The 12,867-nt window shown below is 41.3% G+C and overlaps 2 protein-coding genes across 2 annotated transcripts; one reads left to right on the forward strand and one right to left on the reverse strand.

The window, feature by feature from the left end:
- The first annotated feature begins 2,134 nt into the window (after positions 1 to 2,134).
- On the forward strand, positions 2,135 to 12,033 carry LOC138971930 (uncharacterized). Its single transcript, XM_070344776.1, has 4 exons — positions 2,135 to 2,330; positions 2,877 to 2,987; positions 4,051 to 4,086; positions 9,407 to 12,033. The coding sequence occupies exons 1-4, from the start codon at positions 2,135 to 2,137 to the stop codon at positions 10,303 to 10,305; spliced, it is 1,242 nt and encodes a 413-aa protein (XP_070200877.1). The 3' UTR covers positions 10,306 to 12,033.
- On the reverse strand, positions 6,165 to 9,071 carry LOC138970554 (P2X purinoceptor 7-like). The gene is made up of 3 exons (XM_070343020.1): positions 8,355 to 9,071; positions 7,672 to 7,887; positions 6,165 to 6,792 (listed from the first exon to the last, which is right to left on the reverse strand). The coding sequence occupies exons 1-3, from the start codon at positions 8,555 to 8,557 to the stop codon at positions 6,633 to 6,635; spliced, it is 579 nt and encodes a 192-aa protein (XP_070199121.1). The 5' UTR covers positions 8,558 to 9,071; the 3' UTR covers positions 6,165 to 6,632.
- Positions 12,034 to 12,867: the final 834 nt, after the last annotated feature.

The following is a 12,867-nucleotide window of genomic DNA, read 5'->3' on the forward strand; positions in this document are numbered from 1 at the left end:
GTTAGTAAGCCTTTAAGGATTGCCCTCAATGCGAGTGCGGTTACCCCAGAGAGACTAGCTGCTGAACATTATTTGTTGTATTGTCCCTTGTATAGAGATATAAGATTATTGTTAATTGATAATTTGACAGATGATTATAAGTTTATTGATATATTATGGAAAGGCATACCGCAATAGTCCTGAAATGTCAATCAGACCATATTTATAAATGTACAAGAATTTATAAGACAGACGGGACGGTTCCGTAAAGAGCCTTTACATTCTATATATTTGACACTGTGACATATGCTGCCTGAGGAATTGTTCTTCATATTTTCTCTCGTGCATTTTGTCGTTGTTTTGAATTATTAACTATGCCTCGATTTTTGTGCAATTTAGTATCATTTTCCCTGATTACAAAACGTATTAACTTTGTGTGTGTGTCGTTTGTGCACTTATTATTATTGTAATGAGATCCACTCTCCACAAATATTGGCGCTCCAAGTCTTTTCCATTTCTTCTTTTTCCCATATGCTTATTTCTGTCCTCTCACCGGCCCCCATAGCGCAGTGGTTAGAGCATCGGGCTGCGGGCCGGGAGGTAGGTCGTGGGTTCGAATCCCATCAGGGTCATGTGGGTTTTTCGGGCTACGGCCGGCTCCTACCCAGAGTGGAAGTGCTATGGTTCCTATGGCAAGGCTGGGATCACACAGCCGAGTGTCATTCACTTAACGAATGCGACTTTGAGGGGGGTCAGGTTCTGTTTACCTGACCAACACCGCAGGTGCGGCAGTTCTCGGGCCTGGTTGACGCCAGGATATATTATGACAGTAAGCGTAGTGTGCTGCCCTGTCACGTAGTCTCAAACCAAATTGGAAATCCAAAGCATCATCATTATAATCATCCTCATCTCATTAATCATCCAAAATATAAATTGTCCTTGCTCTTGTGGCCCTTCATGCCCGGAGCTCTCATGGTGACCTTGGTCTCAGTGTTCCTGTTCCATCCTTCCCTGAATAGTAGTTCTGCTGTCAGTCTTCAACGTGTGACGTTCTGGGTGGTCGACGGCGGTCTGCTATCTGAAGGGGACGCTCACTCAGTCTGACTCCTCGACTTAACTGTCAATGTCGTTAGTAGGGGGCATAGTAGGTAGTGGGCTGCGTCCGTTAGCTCGGAACAGACCCACTACTGAACACCGTCGAAGTGACTCAGCAGAAGTGCAGTGTCATCTTCCGAGGGTAGCCCACTGCAACGACCCGACATCCCTCCCGGGAGCGTCTGTAAATTCGACAAGTCTAGCAGCGGAACGAAATTCAGATTTGGATGAAGCAGTGAATCTATTTAGTCCACCATCATGCTAACCACTGTTATGTACGTACAAGGGTTGCTTAAAATAAGCATTATGCTTGAGTTACACATCCTTAAAGCCATATATTGTTAATATCATGAAGAAGAAACAAATGTCACACATTTGGAGTTAACTCATCTTTCTATCTGCACAGCTTTCACGGGCACAGTCAGCACGACATCAGATCAGCTAGAGCTGACGTGCCGGTGCCAGGTACCTGGGACCCACGGTCTGCTTCAAAAGATCATAATCAACCAGCATACTCACCACAAAGAGGATGATTTCCTCGCCGGTTTCACTGTTGGTCGATCAGAACCTTACCTGGTGGGTATTCATTTGTTTATGCGATCATATTCTGAACCACAGATGTACTCACGCTTTTACACGGGGTGATATGGCTCATCAAAGGAATTAGTCCAATTTTAAAAATCAACAGCCTGCTGCGTGTACTACTGGGATTAAAATTGTGTTAAAATACAGAAACGTTAATTATTAGAACGTTTAAATTTTGAAAAATGACATCCCCTGAACACATTTTCGGGGGATAAGAGCTGTATTCCACTTAGAAACATACCAAAACTCAGTAGCTTAGCTGCTTTCTGTTCTGTGCAGAGTGGGTATGGCTCTATCCCATGAAAATATCCGGACGTCCGCATGAGTTCCTGTGGATTTTATCAAAAATGAAACGTTCTGATAACTTAACTTTATTCGTTCTTTCATGCTAGATTTTAGAACGCCAGCAGAAAGTCCGTATTCGTTATTTGATGAAAGTGAACTGACACTTTTTGAGGTTGGCATATTGAGACAAATGCGTCTTTTTCAGGACAAATACAACCGAAACTATAACTTTTCGTCCAACGGATCTTCTATAAATCACACACTCGCTGTGCTGGTGCTAGTCTTCAGCAATCTGCAGCCTCGCTATGACTTCACATGTGTGGTGTTTAAATTTCAAGAGGGGTACGCAGATTCCTTCAAGTGCGGCTACACATTCATTCGTGGTGGTAAGTCTCTCTTCCTGAAATTCACTACCTTTACACAAATGGATCAGAATAAGGATATTAATACAATATTACATTTTCACTGCTCTAATCTACACTACCCGTCATAAAAAAAAGTAGGCAGATGCGTTTGAGGGCAGATCTTTCTGATGAGACTGTTGATTGTAAAACCAATTATATGATTGAAAAGGCATACCTTATTCAGAAAACAGATTGAGTTTGTATTACGTAGTGTCTATACAACAACAATAACAACAACAACAACAACAACAACAACAACAGCAACAACAACAGCAACAACAACAGCAACAACAACAGCAACAGCAACAACAACAACAACAGCAACAACAACAGCAACAACAACAGCAACAACAACAGCAACAACAACAGCAACAACAACAGCAACAACAACAGCAACAACAACAGTCACAGGAAGGTCACTATCGGGGGTTACCCACAACGTGCTTGAGCGTACAACATTGGCTCCTCCTCCTAGTTTTCTTCTGCTTCTTCTTTCTTTTGTTCATATTTCTTTTATCCGTTTTCCAGGTCACCCAGAAGTGCCTGGAAACCCGGACATTTCTGAGCAAATGGTAATCATTATTATTGTTGCTGCCTGCTCGGCCATCATCGTCGCTTCTATCGTCGCTTTCGTTATGGGTGAGTATATACTTCCTTTATTTGTTGTGTTCATTTCATTTTACATTTTTATTACTTTATGGTCCTATCGCTGGGAAATTCGGGTCGCTTCCTCCAAATGGAAAGCTAGCAGCAACAGAGTCGATTCAAGTTTGCCAGGTGTGTGCATGTTTAGACGTAATCAACCTTCTGCACTTCTGGCAGAATGCCCAAGATCTGTTACTTGCCATGGTGGTGACACGGGGTTGGGACATGGATACTGTCCCAGCTGGATTGGAACCCGTGACCCGCGGATCACAAGTCCAGTGCTCTACCAACAAAGCTACCGAGCTCCCTGGACTGACTATAGCAAAATGCTGCACAAATCTCTCGAAACGAATGGAAACCAAAGAGAAAAGAATCAGAAAAGCGATGTAGCAAATAATTATGAGAAAACGAATGACGGAGAGAATCTGAACAGATACAGAAAATGTTGGAGAAAGAGCGTAGTCAAAGTATGCCGAGGAGTCAATGTAAATGTGGGTGGTCAGGGGGCAGGAAGGCTGGAGGTGGGCCAAGGTTGTTGTTTTTTTTGTTGTTTTTTTTTTGTGGGGGGGGGGGTGGGGGGGGGATTCAGGTCCTGTATACAGCCCCAATAGTAAGAAACGATCGTCTCTGTTTGCATGTTGAAAACTGGCGACATCCCCATCGTGTGAAATGATAGCGAAGTCATTCCATAAAATCTTGCTTAACCCAAACGATAATCGAACTTCTGAGGTTCAGTTTGAGTGAATGATATTAAGGTGAAAGAGACACTCCGGGATTTGGGCTGGGCTCTTCGTGTGTTTTTCTCGGCTTCGATTTTTGGTTTGTTTGTGTTTGTGTGTGTTTTGGGGTTATTGTACCGGAGCTTTTTTTCCGTTGGTTTTGTGTGTGTGGTGCCTTCGTCCTTTTTCTGTCTGTCTGTTTGTCTTCCATCTTTTCCTTTTTCTTTTTCGTCCGCGTATACCTTCGTTTGCTAGTGTGTGTATGTGTGCGTGTGCGTGTGTGTGCGTGTATGTGTGTATCTCTTTCACTGACAATCTGCACTGTGTCTGTCTGACAGCTAAACGCACACGATCCAAGCCAGCTGTACCCGTCGGTGAGAACTTTTTTCTGTTTGCCATCAAGAAGAAAAATTCTAAATTCTTAAGCTTTCAGGCTTCACGTAGCTGCAAAAGAAATGTATATGCCCACGCACTGCTTTTTAGATGCCATGCTGTGTTCCATATTTAATATGGTACACTCCCGTAACATTATCAATGTTAACACTGCATCTTAGACAGAACTATTCAGTGTATTGAGACTCTACTCATCGTTGTTAGGCTTTTAGCACAAAATTAGGTTCTAAACACATCTGTATACGTACACTTTTCTGCTGTGTTCCACGTTGAACCGAACCAAAGCTTAACAAGTCGCGTAAGGCGAAAATACAACATTTAGTCAAGTAGCTGTCGAACTCACAGAATGAAACTGAACGCAATGCAACGCAGCAAGACCGTATACTCGTAGCATCGTCAGTCCACCGCGCACGGCAAAGGCAGTGAAATTGACAGGAAGAGCGGGGTAGTACTTGCGCTGAGAAGGATAGCACGCTTTTCTGTACCTCTCTTTGTTTTAAATTTCTGAGCGTGTTTTTAATCCAAACATATCATATCTATATGTTTTTGGAATCAGGAACCGACACGGAATAAGATGAAAGTGTTTTTAAATTGATTTGAAAAATTTAATTTTGATTAATAATTTTTATATATTTAATTTTCAGAGCTTGTTTTTAATCCGAATATAACATATTTATATGTTTTTAGAATCAGCAAATTATGGAGAATAAGATGAATGTAAATTTGGATCGTTTTAGAAAAAAATATTTTTTTTTACAATTTTCAGATTTTTAATGACCAAAGTCATTAATTAATTTTTAAAGGTCATCCACATTGAAAAATGAAACTTTGCACAAAATATCTACATACTAAGTGAAGTCGCATGCCGAAAATCTTTTTTCCGAAAAATGCTTCTTGTTTTTTATATTGAATAAAATCTACTTCGGATAACCTTTTGCAGGTGAAAACCGCGCCCACGTGATCATTTGCCTCGTGACGTCAGCGTATGTAGTCAACAATGGCGGCGCTTATCTCGGATAGTGTTAGTTCTGAACCAAAACGAAGAAAAACTTCCAATGGCCTATATTGTGCGGTTGGGCGATGCACAAATAAACAAGCCGATGGCTACACCTTGCACCGCTTCCCGAAAAAAGAACCAGTCCGTGATACGTGGGTACGTGCAAGAGAAAAGAGTAAACTTTGGCCCAAAGTGTGGGACACCGACTTCGTCGTCTGCGATTTGCCATGAACATTTCGAAGGTGACTGCTACCCTCCACGTGAGGCATTGATGAGAAGTTTCGGAATTAAAACAATAAGGACTCTAAAGCCTGGTTCAGTCCCAACCATCCATCGGGGATGTGACGATGTCACACGCGAAACACACAGATGAAGCGCGGTGCGTGTTTTCACATAAATATCGGTCAGTGTCAGCTTGACCCGTCCAGCTATCGCCCTGTGTTTGGGTTTGTAAACAACACGGCTGGCAGTGCCCACTGGTACGGTCAGTGTCAGCTTGACCCGTCCCGCTACCGAGCTGTGTTTGTGTTCTATTTGTCGCATTATTATTATATTTTTTAATTTATTTATTTTGTTGGTAAATCACTAATTCTTTTTAGTATTTTCGTTTTAAATAAATACATTCAGGTGTGCATTATTTGGCCAAGTGTGTGTGTGCTCGAATAATGTCAAATTTGTGACATACTATGATCAATACTTGAATGCTTAATGTGTGTGTACTTTGAGCAAGTCTTTACAAGAACTGACTTTCAGTGGTAAATTAACTGTTAGCTACACATAGCTTTGTGGACAAATGATTGTGCTTTTCGTTATCTGAGAGGATGGGTGAATGTGCCTGTGAATGTTTATGTGTTGGTTATTGTTTACTTGAGACAGGATGGAAAGTAAATTTAACTTGGAGAAAAGAGTAAGTTGTTGAGTTTATTGGAAAAGTAAGTTGTGTACCGTAGAATTTGTTGTTATGTTGACAAAACAGTTTAAAAAAGAGCAGACCTGACTCTGCAAGTGATAACTTATAACCTACTTGTTTCAATGACTTTGAGGTATGAGTGAGGTGAGACACCACCACACAATCCACATGTGAAATATATCTGACCGCTTTCGCTATCTCATGGTGACACAAAAACAAAGGTGGATGTGACAATGGCAGTATTAACTTGTTTTTATTAGTTAAATTCGTATACACATTTGAAAATCATAAAAAGCTGTGAACACTCCCCACCCACCCCCATGCTCCTTGCACACAAAAATATACCAACTACACTATGCATGTTACAAACTACATGATTTTACTGTTGCACTTCTGTATCTTAAATATAAATAAATAAACACACTTTTTCAAATCAATGTGTGGCACAAGCTGAACCAACTACAAACACACATCAAAATAGTTTTCTCGTCAATGTAATAATAATATTTATTTTCTCGTCAATGTAATAATAATATTTAATCACAATGACAATGTATTATCAATAAAATTGGAACACATAAGGATGCAAAAATGGGCTGATGCTGTCATATAATGTAATATTACTCTGGGTCCCTATAACCCACGTACTGCCCATCTGCACTAGGAAACTGTTCTCTAATTCTTGCAACCGCACAAGCTGGTAAGGTGACCCTGATGTCTCTCCCCAGCCATTTCCAGACCCACCGCACAAGCATGCGGTAAGCTACATACCGATACCGCCTGGAAAGAAAAACAAGCATACAGTATTAATGACAGTATCAATCAATCAATCAATATGAATGAGGCTTATATCGCGCGTATTCCGTGGGTACAGTTCTAAGCGCAGGGATTTTTAAAAAAAAAATTATGCAATTTATATCGCGCACATATTCAAGGCGCAGGGATTTATTTATGCCGTGTGAGATGGAATTTTTTTTACACAATACATCACGCATTCACATCGGCCAGCAGATCGCAGCCATTTCGGCGCATATCCTACTTTTCACGGCCTATTATTCCAAGTCACACGGGTATTTTGGTGGACATTTTTATCTATGCCTATACAATTTTGCCAGGAAAGACCCTTTTGTCAATCGTGGGATCTTTAACGTGCACACCCCAATGTAGTGTACACAAAGGGACCTCGGTTTTTCATCTCATCCGAAAGACATATAACGTGCGCCACACACAAGACCCTTTTGTCAATGGTGGGATCTTTAACGTGCACACCCCAATGTAGTGTACACGAAGGGACCTCGGTGTTTCGTCTCATCCGAAAGACTAGCACCCACCACCTAGGTAAGGAAAGGGGGGAGAAAATTGCTAACGCCCTGACCCAGGGTCGAACTCGCAACCTCTCGCTTCGGAGCGCAAGTGCGTTACCACTCGGCCACCCAGTCCACAGTACACAAAGTGTACAATCAGGATACTTGAAAACATTCCCCATATTGCTTTGCTCAGAATTAGCACATGCGAATAAATGAATTGTCTTGAAATAAAAATGAATATCTGACAATTAATTTTCATTTTTTTTATTTTATTGTTATTTGTTTTTGCACATCTATGACATAAACCTATTTATAGTATCATGATTACAATTCTAAAAAAAAAATAACTTACTCATTAGCATCCTGTATAGCCCTCCCATACTGCTGGTTGTACCAGTGATAGCATGTCTCCAAGACATAGTGGTCCAAGCACACTGATCTGAAGCCAGGGTGGTCAGTGATGCAGCCCACCCCTGTGCTTACTGTCAGTGATTCCATTTCTGGAATTTCTTGACAACAGCGGCATTCTCGGATTGAGCCCATGCCTGCACAGTTTGCGCACTGACACCTGCACACACAAAATTTGATACAAGTTTAGTTCCAATTCTCTGCAGTCTACAAACTCACACACAAAAAATTGATCTACTAAGGCAGTAAAACAACTGAAATGGACAAATTCACAACCAATGGTAGTGACCATTATGTCTAGACAAAACCATAATAACTTGTTATTCCATTGGAACATTGGTATATCCATACGTGTACTGATTTGGCTAGTTTTAGTTTTGGGGACTGCTACTAGCAATGATTGAGTGGGCATACTGACTACTCAGTAGGATGATGTTTTGACTAAAATTATAATCAGGAATGCGCATCACTTTCTGGCATGCATGAATTGCATCAAGGGTAAAAGAAGACATCGCACAAACTTTACAAATTACTGACTGCAAAACAAGCTCTACCAGAATCGATTCTATAATAGGAATATATACGAGGAAGAGTCTCACAATCACTGAATCAGTGGTAGTTTCTTACCAGTTGGTGGACATCAAACGATCGAGAGACTCGCTAAAATCGTCTCTGTCGGGTGTTTCCTCAACCTCAGCATCGGACAGCTCAGGTTCAAACTGGTATGGTTGAAGATCGTGTTCATTCAAAACCTCAAAATCACTACTGTAGCACGATAGTTCCAGTGAAGAAACGCTGCTTGTTTCACTGTTTTCTTCATGGTCTGCCATTGCCAATACAGCTGCTGACGTCACTGCGAGGGGAGATCAGCCATGGCTGCGTTTTAGATTCTTACTTCCCTTACCCTTAATTGCAGGTATGAAAACCCACTTTCATTGATCAATATCTATTAAACCAAAGGACTTTGCTTGCCAATATTTTGCATCTGGTACTATTTAGTAATGTTCTCTCAGCAGAATTTTTTTGACCGAGCAATGTGGTTGACCTTTAAGCCACCAAGCTGAAATGCAATACCGAAGTCCGGGCTTTGTCGAAGACTACTTGACCAAAATTTCAACCAATTTGGTTGAAAAATGAGAGCGTGACAGTGCCGCCTCAACTTTCACGAAAAGCCGGATATGACGTCATCAAAGACATTTATCAAAAAAAGGAAAAAAAACGTTCGGGGATATCATACCCAGGAACTCTCATGTCAAATTTCATAAAGATCGGTCTAGTAGTTTGGTCTGAATCGCTCTACACGCACGCACGCACGCACACACGCACACACGCACGCACACACGCACACACATACACCACGACCCTCGTTTCGATTCCCCCTCTATGTTAAAACATTTAGTCAAAACTTGACTAAATGTAATTAAAAACTACAATGCAAATATAACCCATCCGCACCCACACTCAAACATTTTGAGCAATAGACGATTTTCGGAGTAAAAAAAACTGTCAGAATTTGAAAACGTCGTAGAAGAGTTGCGCCCCGATTTTCTGCGAACAGAAAACACTTGGTCGACCAGTTAAACCACGATCGCAGCGAATAACTGACTCCGATGTGTATGTTATGCAGTGTCCAATCGATATAATATAGACTAAGGACACTTCGTTTTCACCTCAAACAGATGCTGTTCCGTTGGAAGTCGTGAACAGCCTGCTGACCGCCACGACGTCACCGGAAGCCAGAAGCATTCGACACGTCACGCCTTCGCCTTCTAAAAAGGAGTATATTCATGATTGGAGCTACGTCAGCAGGACGTATGTATCGTGTCAGTCTGAAGCGTCAACATTGTATGACCTCATCCCCCCTTCTTTGCCCGGTGATGACGTCAAGATGAGAGTGTGGCTGAATGGCGTCAAAAACAGACAGGGAGACGGGGAAATTCAGTTTGCCAATGAGCACAGTGCTTGGTCGGATGATTATGACGACGACGACAATGACGCTGCACTCCGGACGAGCCACAGAGACATGTTTGCACAACACGCAATAACGAACGTCAACAGAAAACTCCCTCCGATTCCTGTGGACCAACGATCTCCACCCGGGGTGGATGAAGCTCCTCGCTTTACCTCCCCTGTTAATCCACAATCCTCACTGGCCAATGCTGACCTTGACCTTCATCTCTTCCAATCTACCCCTCCTTCACCGGAACTGACGTCACTTCCCATAGCGCCACGGCTTCCGGTTGGGGAGCACTCACTTCCGGAAGAAGATGGATACATCGACATGGCTTCTGCACCCTCGCTTGATGATCAGTGCGGGCAGATATCAGGGTCGGCTTTGTCTCAAAGTGAAGATGGTTACATGACCCCAGTACACCCAAGTTTAACAGGAAGCACCAAGGGCAAGAAGCAAGACTCGAGAGAAAGGAGTACAGCGGGGGGTCAGCATCTTTACCTGGCTTCAGATACCGACTACTTAAGTCCAGTCTGTCAGCAAAAAACCATCGCAGGTAGACGGGTTGAGGAGGAGGGTCGCCCGAATTGCCGACCCCGTGACCCCACCTACTTGACCCCTGTGTAAAACCTAGGCTGGTGCAATGGCCTGATGGCTAAGACGTCTGCCTTCCATGTGGATGGTTCGGGGATCGAATCCCGGCTTCTCCTGGTGGGTTTTTCCGATTTCCCAGGTCAACTTATGTGCAGATCTGCTAGTGCCTTATCCCCTTTTTGCGTACATTCAAGAAAAAAAGCCAAGCACGCACGGAAAAGATCCTGTTATCCGTGTCAGAATTCGGTGGGTTCTGGTAACACTTTAAAAAAAAAAACGCCCAGCATGTGTTTCCTCAAAACGAAGTGTGGCTGCCTAAATGGCGGAGAGAAAATGGTCACACCGGCTAAATAAAAAGACCACTGTTGCAAAACATTAGTATTCGCAGTAGTTTCAGCCCTCAAACGCTGATTATAAACAACGACAGGAATTTCGATATCATAATTTAGTTAAAAAAAAAAGAGTCCATGAGGAATTCAAAATGTTCAGTAGCCGTGATATCATCTGAAGTGGAACGCGCGCTACCAACGACATGTACAAGTTTCGAACACATTTGTTTGGAAAACAGTATTCCCAGTGTTGTAGACGGGGTGTACACTTATCGGGCATTGTCCAACTATGGTTTACTATTTGTGACACTTATCGAGCATTGTCCAACTATGGTTTACTATTTGTGACACTTATTAATCATTGTCAAACTATGGTTTACTATTTGTGACACTTATCAATCATTGTCAAACTATGGTTTACTATTTGTGACACTTATCAATCATTGTCAAACTATGGTTTACTATTTGTGACACTTATCAATCATTGTCAAACTATGGTTTACTATTTGTGACACTTATCAATCATTGTCAAACTATGGTTTACTATTTGTGACACTTATCAATCATTGTCAAACTATGGTTTACTATTTGTGACACTTATCAATCATTGTCAAACTATGGTTTACTATTTGTGACACTTATCAATCATTGTCAAACTATGGTTTACTATTTGTGACACTTATCAATCATTGTCAAACTATGGTTTACTATTTGTGACAATGTTTTCTTTCCCTGTATGGTAATCAAGATTGAAGTGTGAGGTTGGGGGTGGGGGGGGGGGGTATGCGTGATGGGCGTGTTATTTGTTGGTTTGAATGTCTATTCGGCTATGCGGGCCGTGTGCAACGTCTGTGTGTGTGTGTGTGTGTGTGTGTGTGTGTGTGTGTGTGTGTATGTGTGTGTGTGTGTGTGTGTGTGTGTGTGTGTGTGTGTGTTTGTGTGTGTGCGTGTGTGTGAACCTATATTTTCTAAACATTTGTAAATGTGTACATAGTTGTAGATTGTGTAGGTTGTGCTTTTAATCTCATTACCCGCCATTGTCCGTTGTTCAAATCAATTTTGAGTGCGAGTGAGATAATGTGGAAATATCCAACTCAAATGTTTACGTGTACGATTATCTCGTGTTTCTGATTCAAATCGTGCACGTACGAAGCAACTCTCTGTTTGTAAATATTGCTTGGCCAAGACAAATTTCTTTGGCCGTCACATTTGGCGAACTTAAAACCTCACCCGCTTGACTCAGCAAAATGTGATGATAAAATAGCGACAAGAACTTTGACCTCGTGATTTTGGAGAAGTTTTATTCTGTTTTCCGTGTTTGAAAAGCAGTGTTTTCATATTCATTGCTGAGTTTTACAGTTGTCGATCAATGATCACCTTTTTTTATGGTTTTCTTTCACTGTTTGATAATTAAATATTAAAAAAATTAAAAGTGCGTGCGTGTGGTTTTTTTGGGGAGGGTGCGTGCGTGCGTGGGTACACACGTAAGCTTGTGTTGATGAAGGATAAACTGCATGTTGTCATTATGTCCATATAATACATATTATGTTGGTTGGCTGGAAGCACGTTGTCACCCATACATGTATATCCTCTGACACTATTATTTTCCTGTCGCCATTTTGTTTGGGGTCTACGATGAATCCATTCACTCCACTCGCTTTTCATACAGAACAGTTCACTTCAACATCCAGCGCGAACATTTCTGACGTCATTCATTATTTCTCTGGTGTGAATGTTAAAAATGTAACACTCTCTTAAAAAAAATGGCTTTCATTTGTTTAAAGGAATCGATTTATTTACCTTTATTCATTTTGAAAGATCTCAACCCGAAATAAAATGACAGAAGATACCATCTGTAAAATAAATGAAAAAAATGAAAAAAATGAAAAAATAAAATGAAAAGGGAATAAATACATAACTGTTGAAGTAGTCCGACTGCAGAGTAAATACCTTCATATTTGTCAAAAAGATGAAGAGCTGAAATATGTGTTGCAGCGAACTATAGAGTTTTAACCTTCGATTGTTCATCTTTAAATGTCACAAGTATAACTTTCACACAAACAAACCATCCACTCACCACTGGGTTCATAAGTACATTTAATTTTTCGGTTATGCATTGAGCACAGGGGTCACTAGAATTCTGTCTTTGAGAATATTAGTGGAAAGAAATATGTGTGAAATTATGAAAACAATTGGGCAATTGTACAACACATGACAGTCATGCCCTACAGTGTTTAAAATCTGATTACAGTCAGAAATACATTAG

This window comes from Littorina saxatilis, linkage group LG7 (genome assembly GCF_037325665.1).
Source record: "Littorina saxatilis isolate snail1 linkage group LG7, US_GU_Lsax_2.0, whole genome shotgun sequence".
NCBI classification, from domain to species: domain Eukaryota; kingdom Metazoa; phylum Mollusca; class Gastropoda; order Littorinimorpha; family Littorinidae; genus Littorina; species Littorina saxatilis.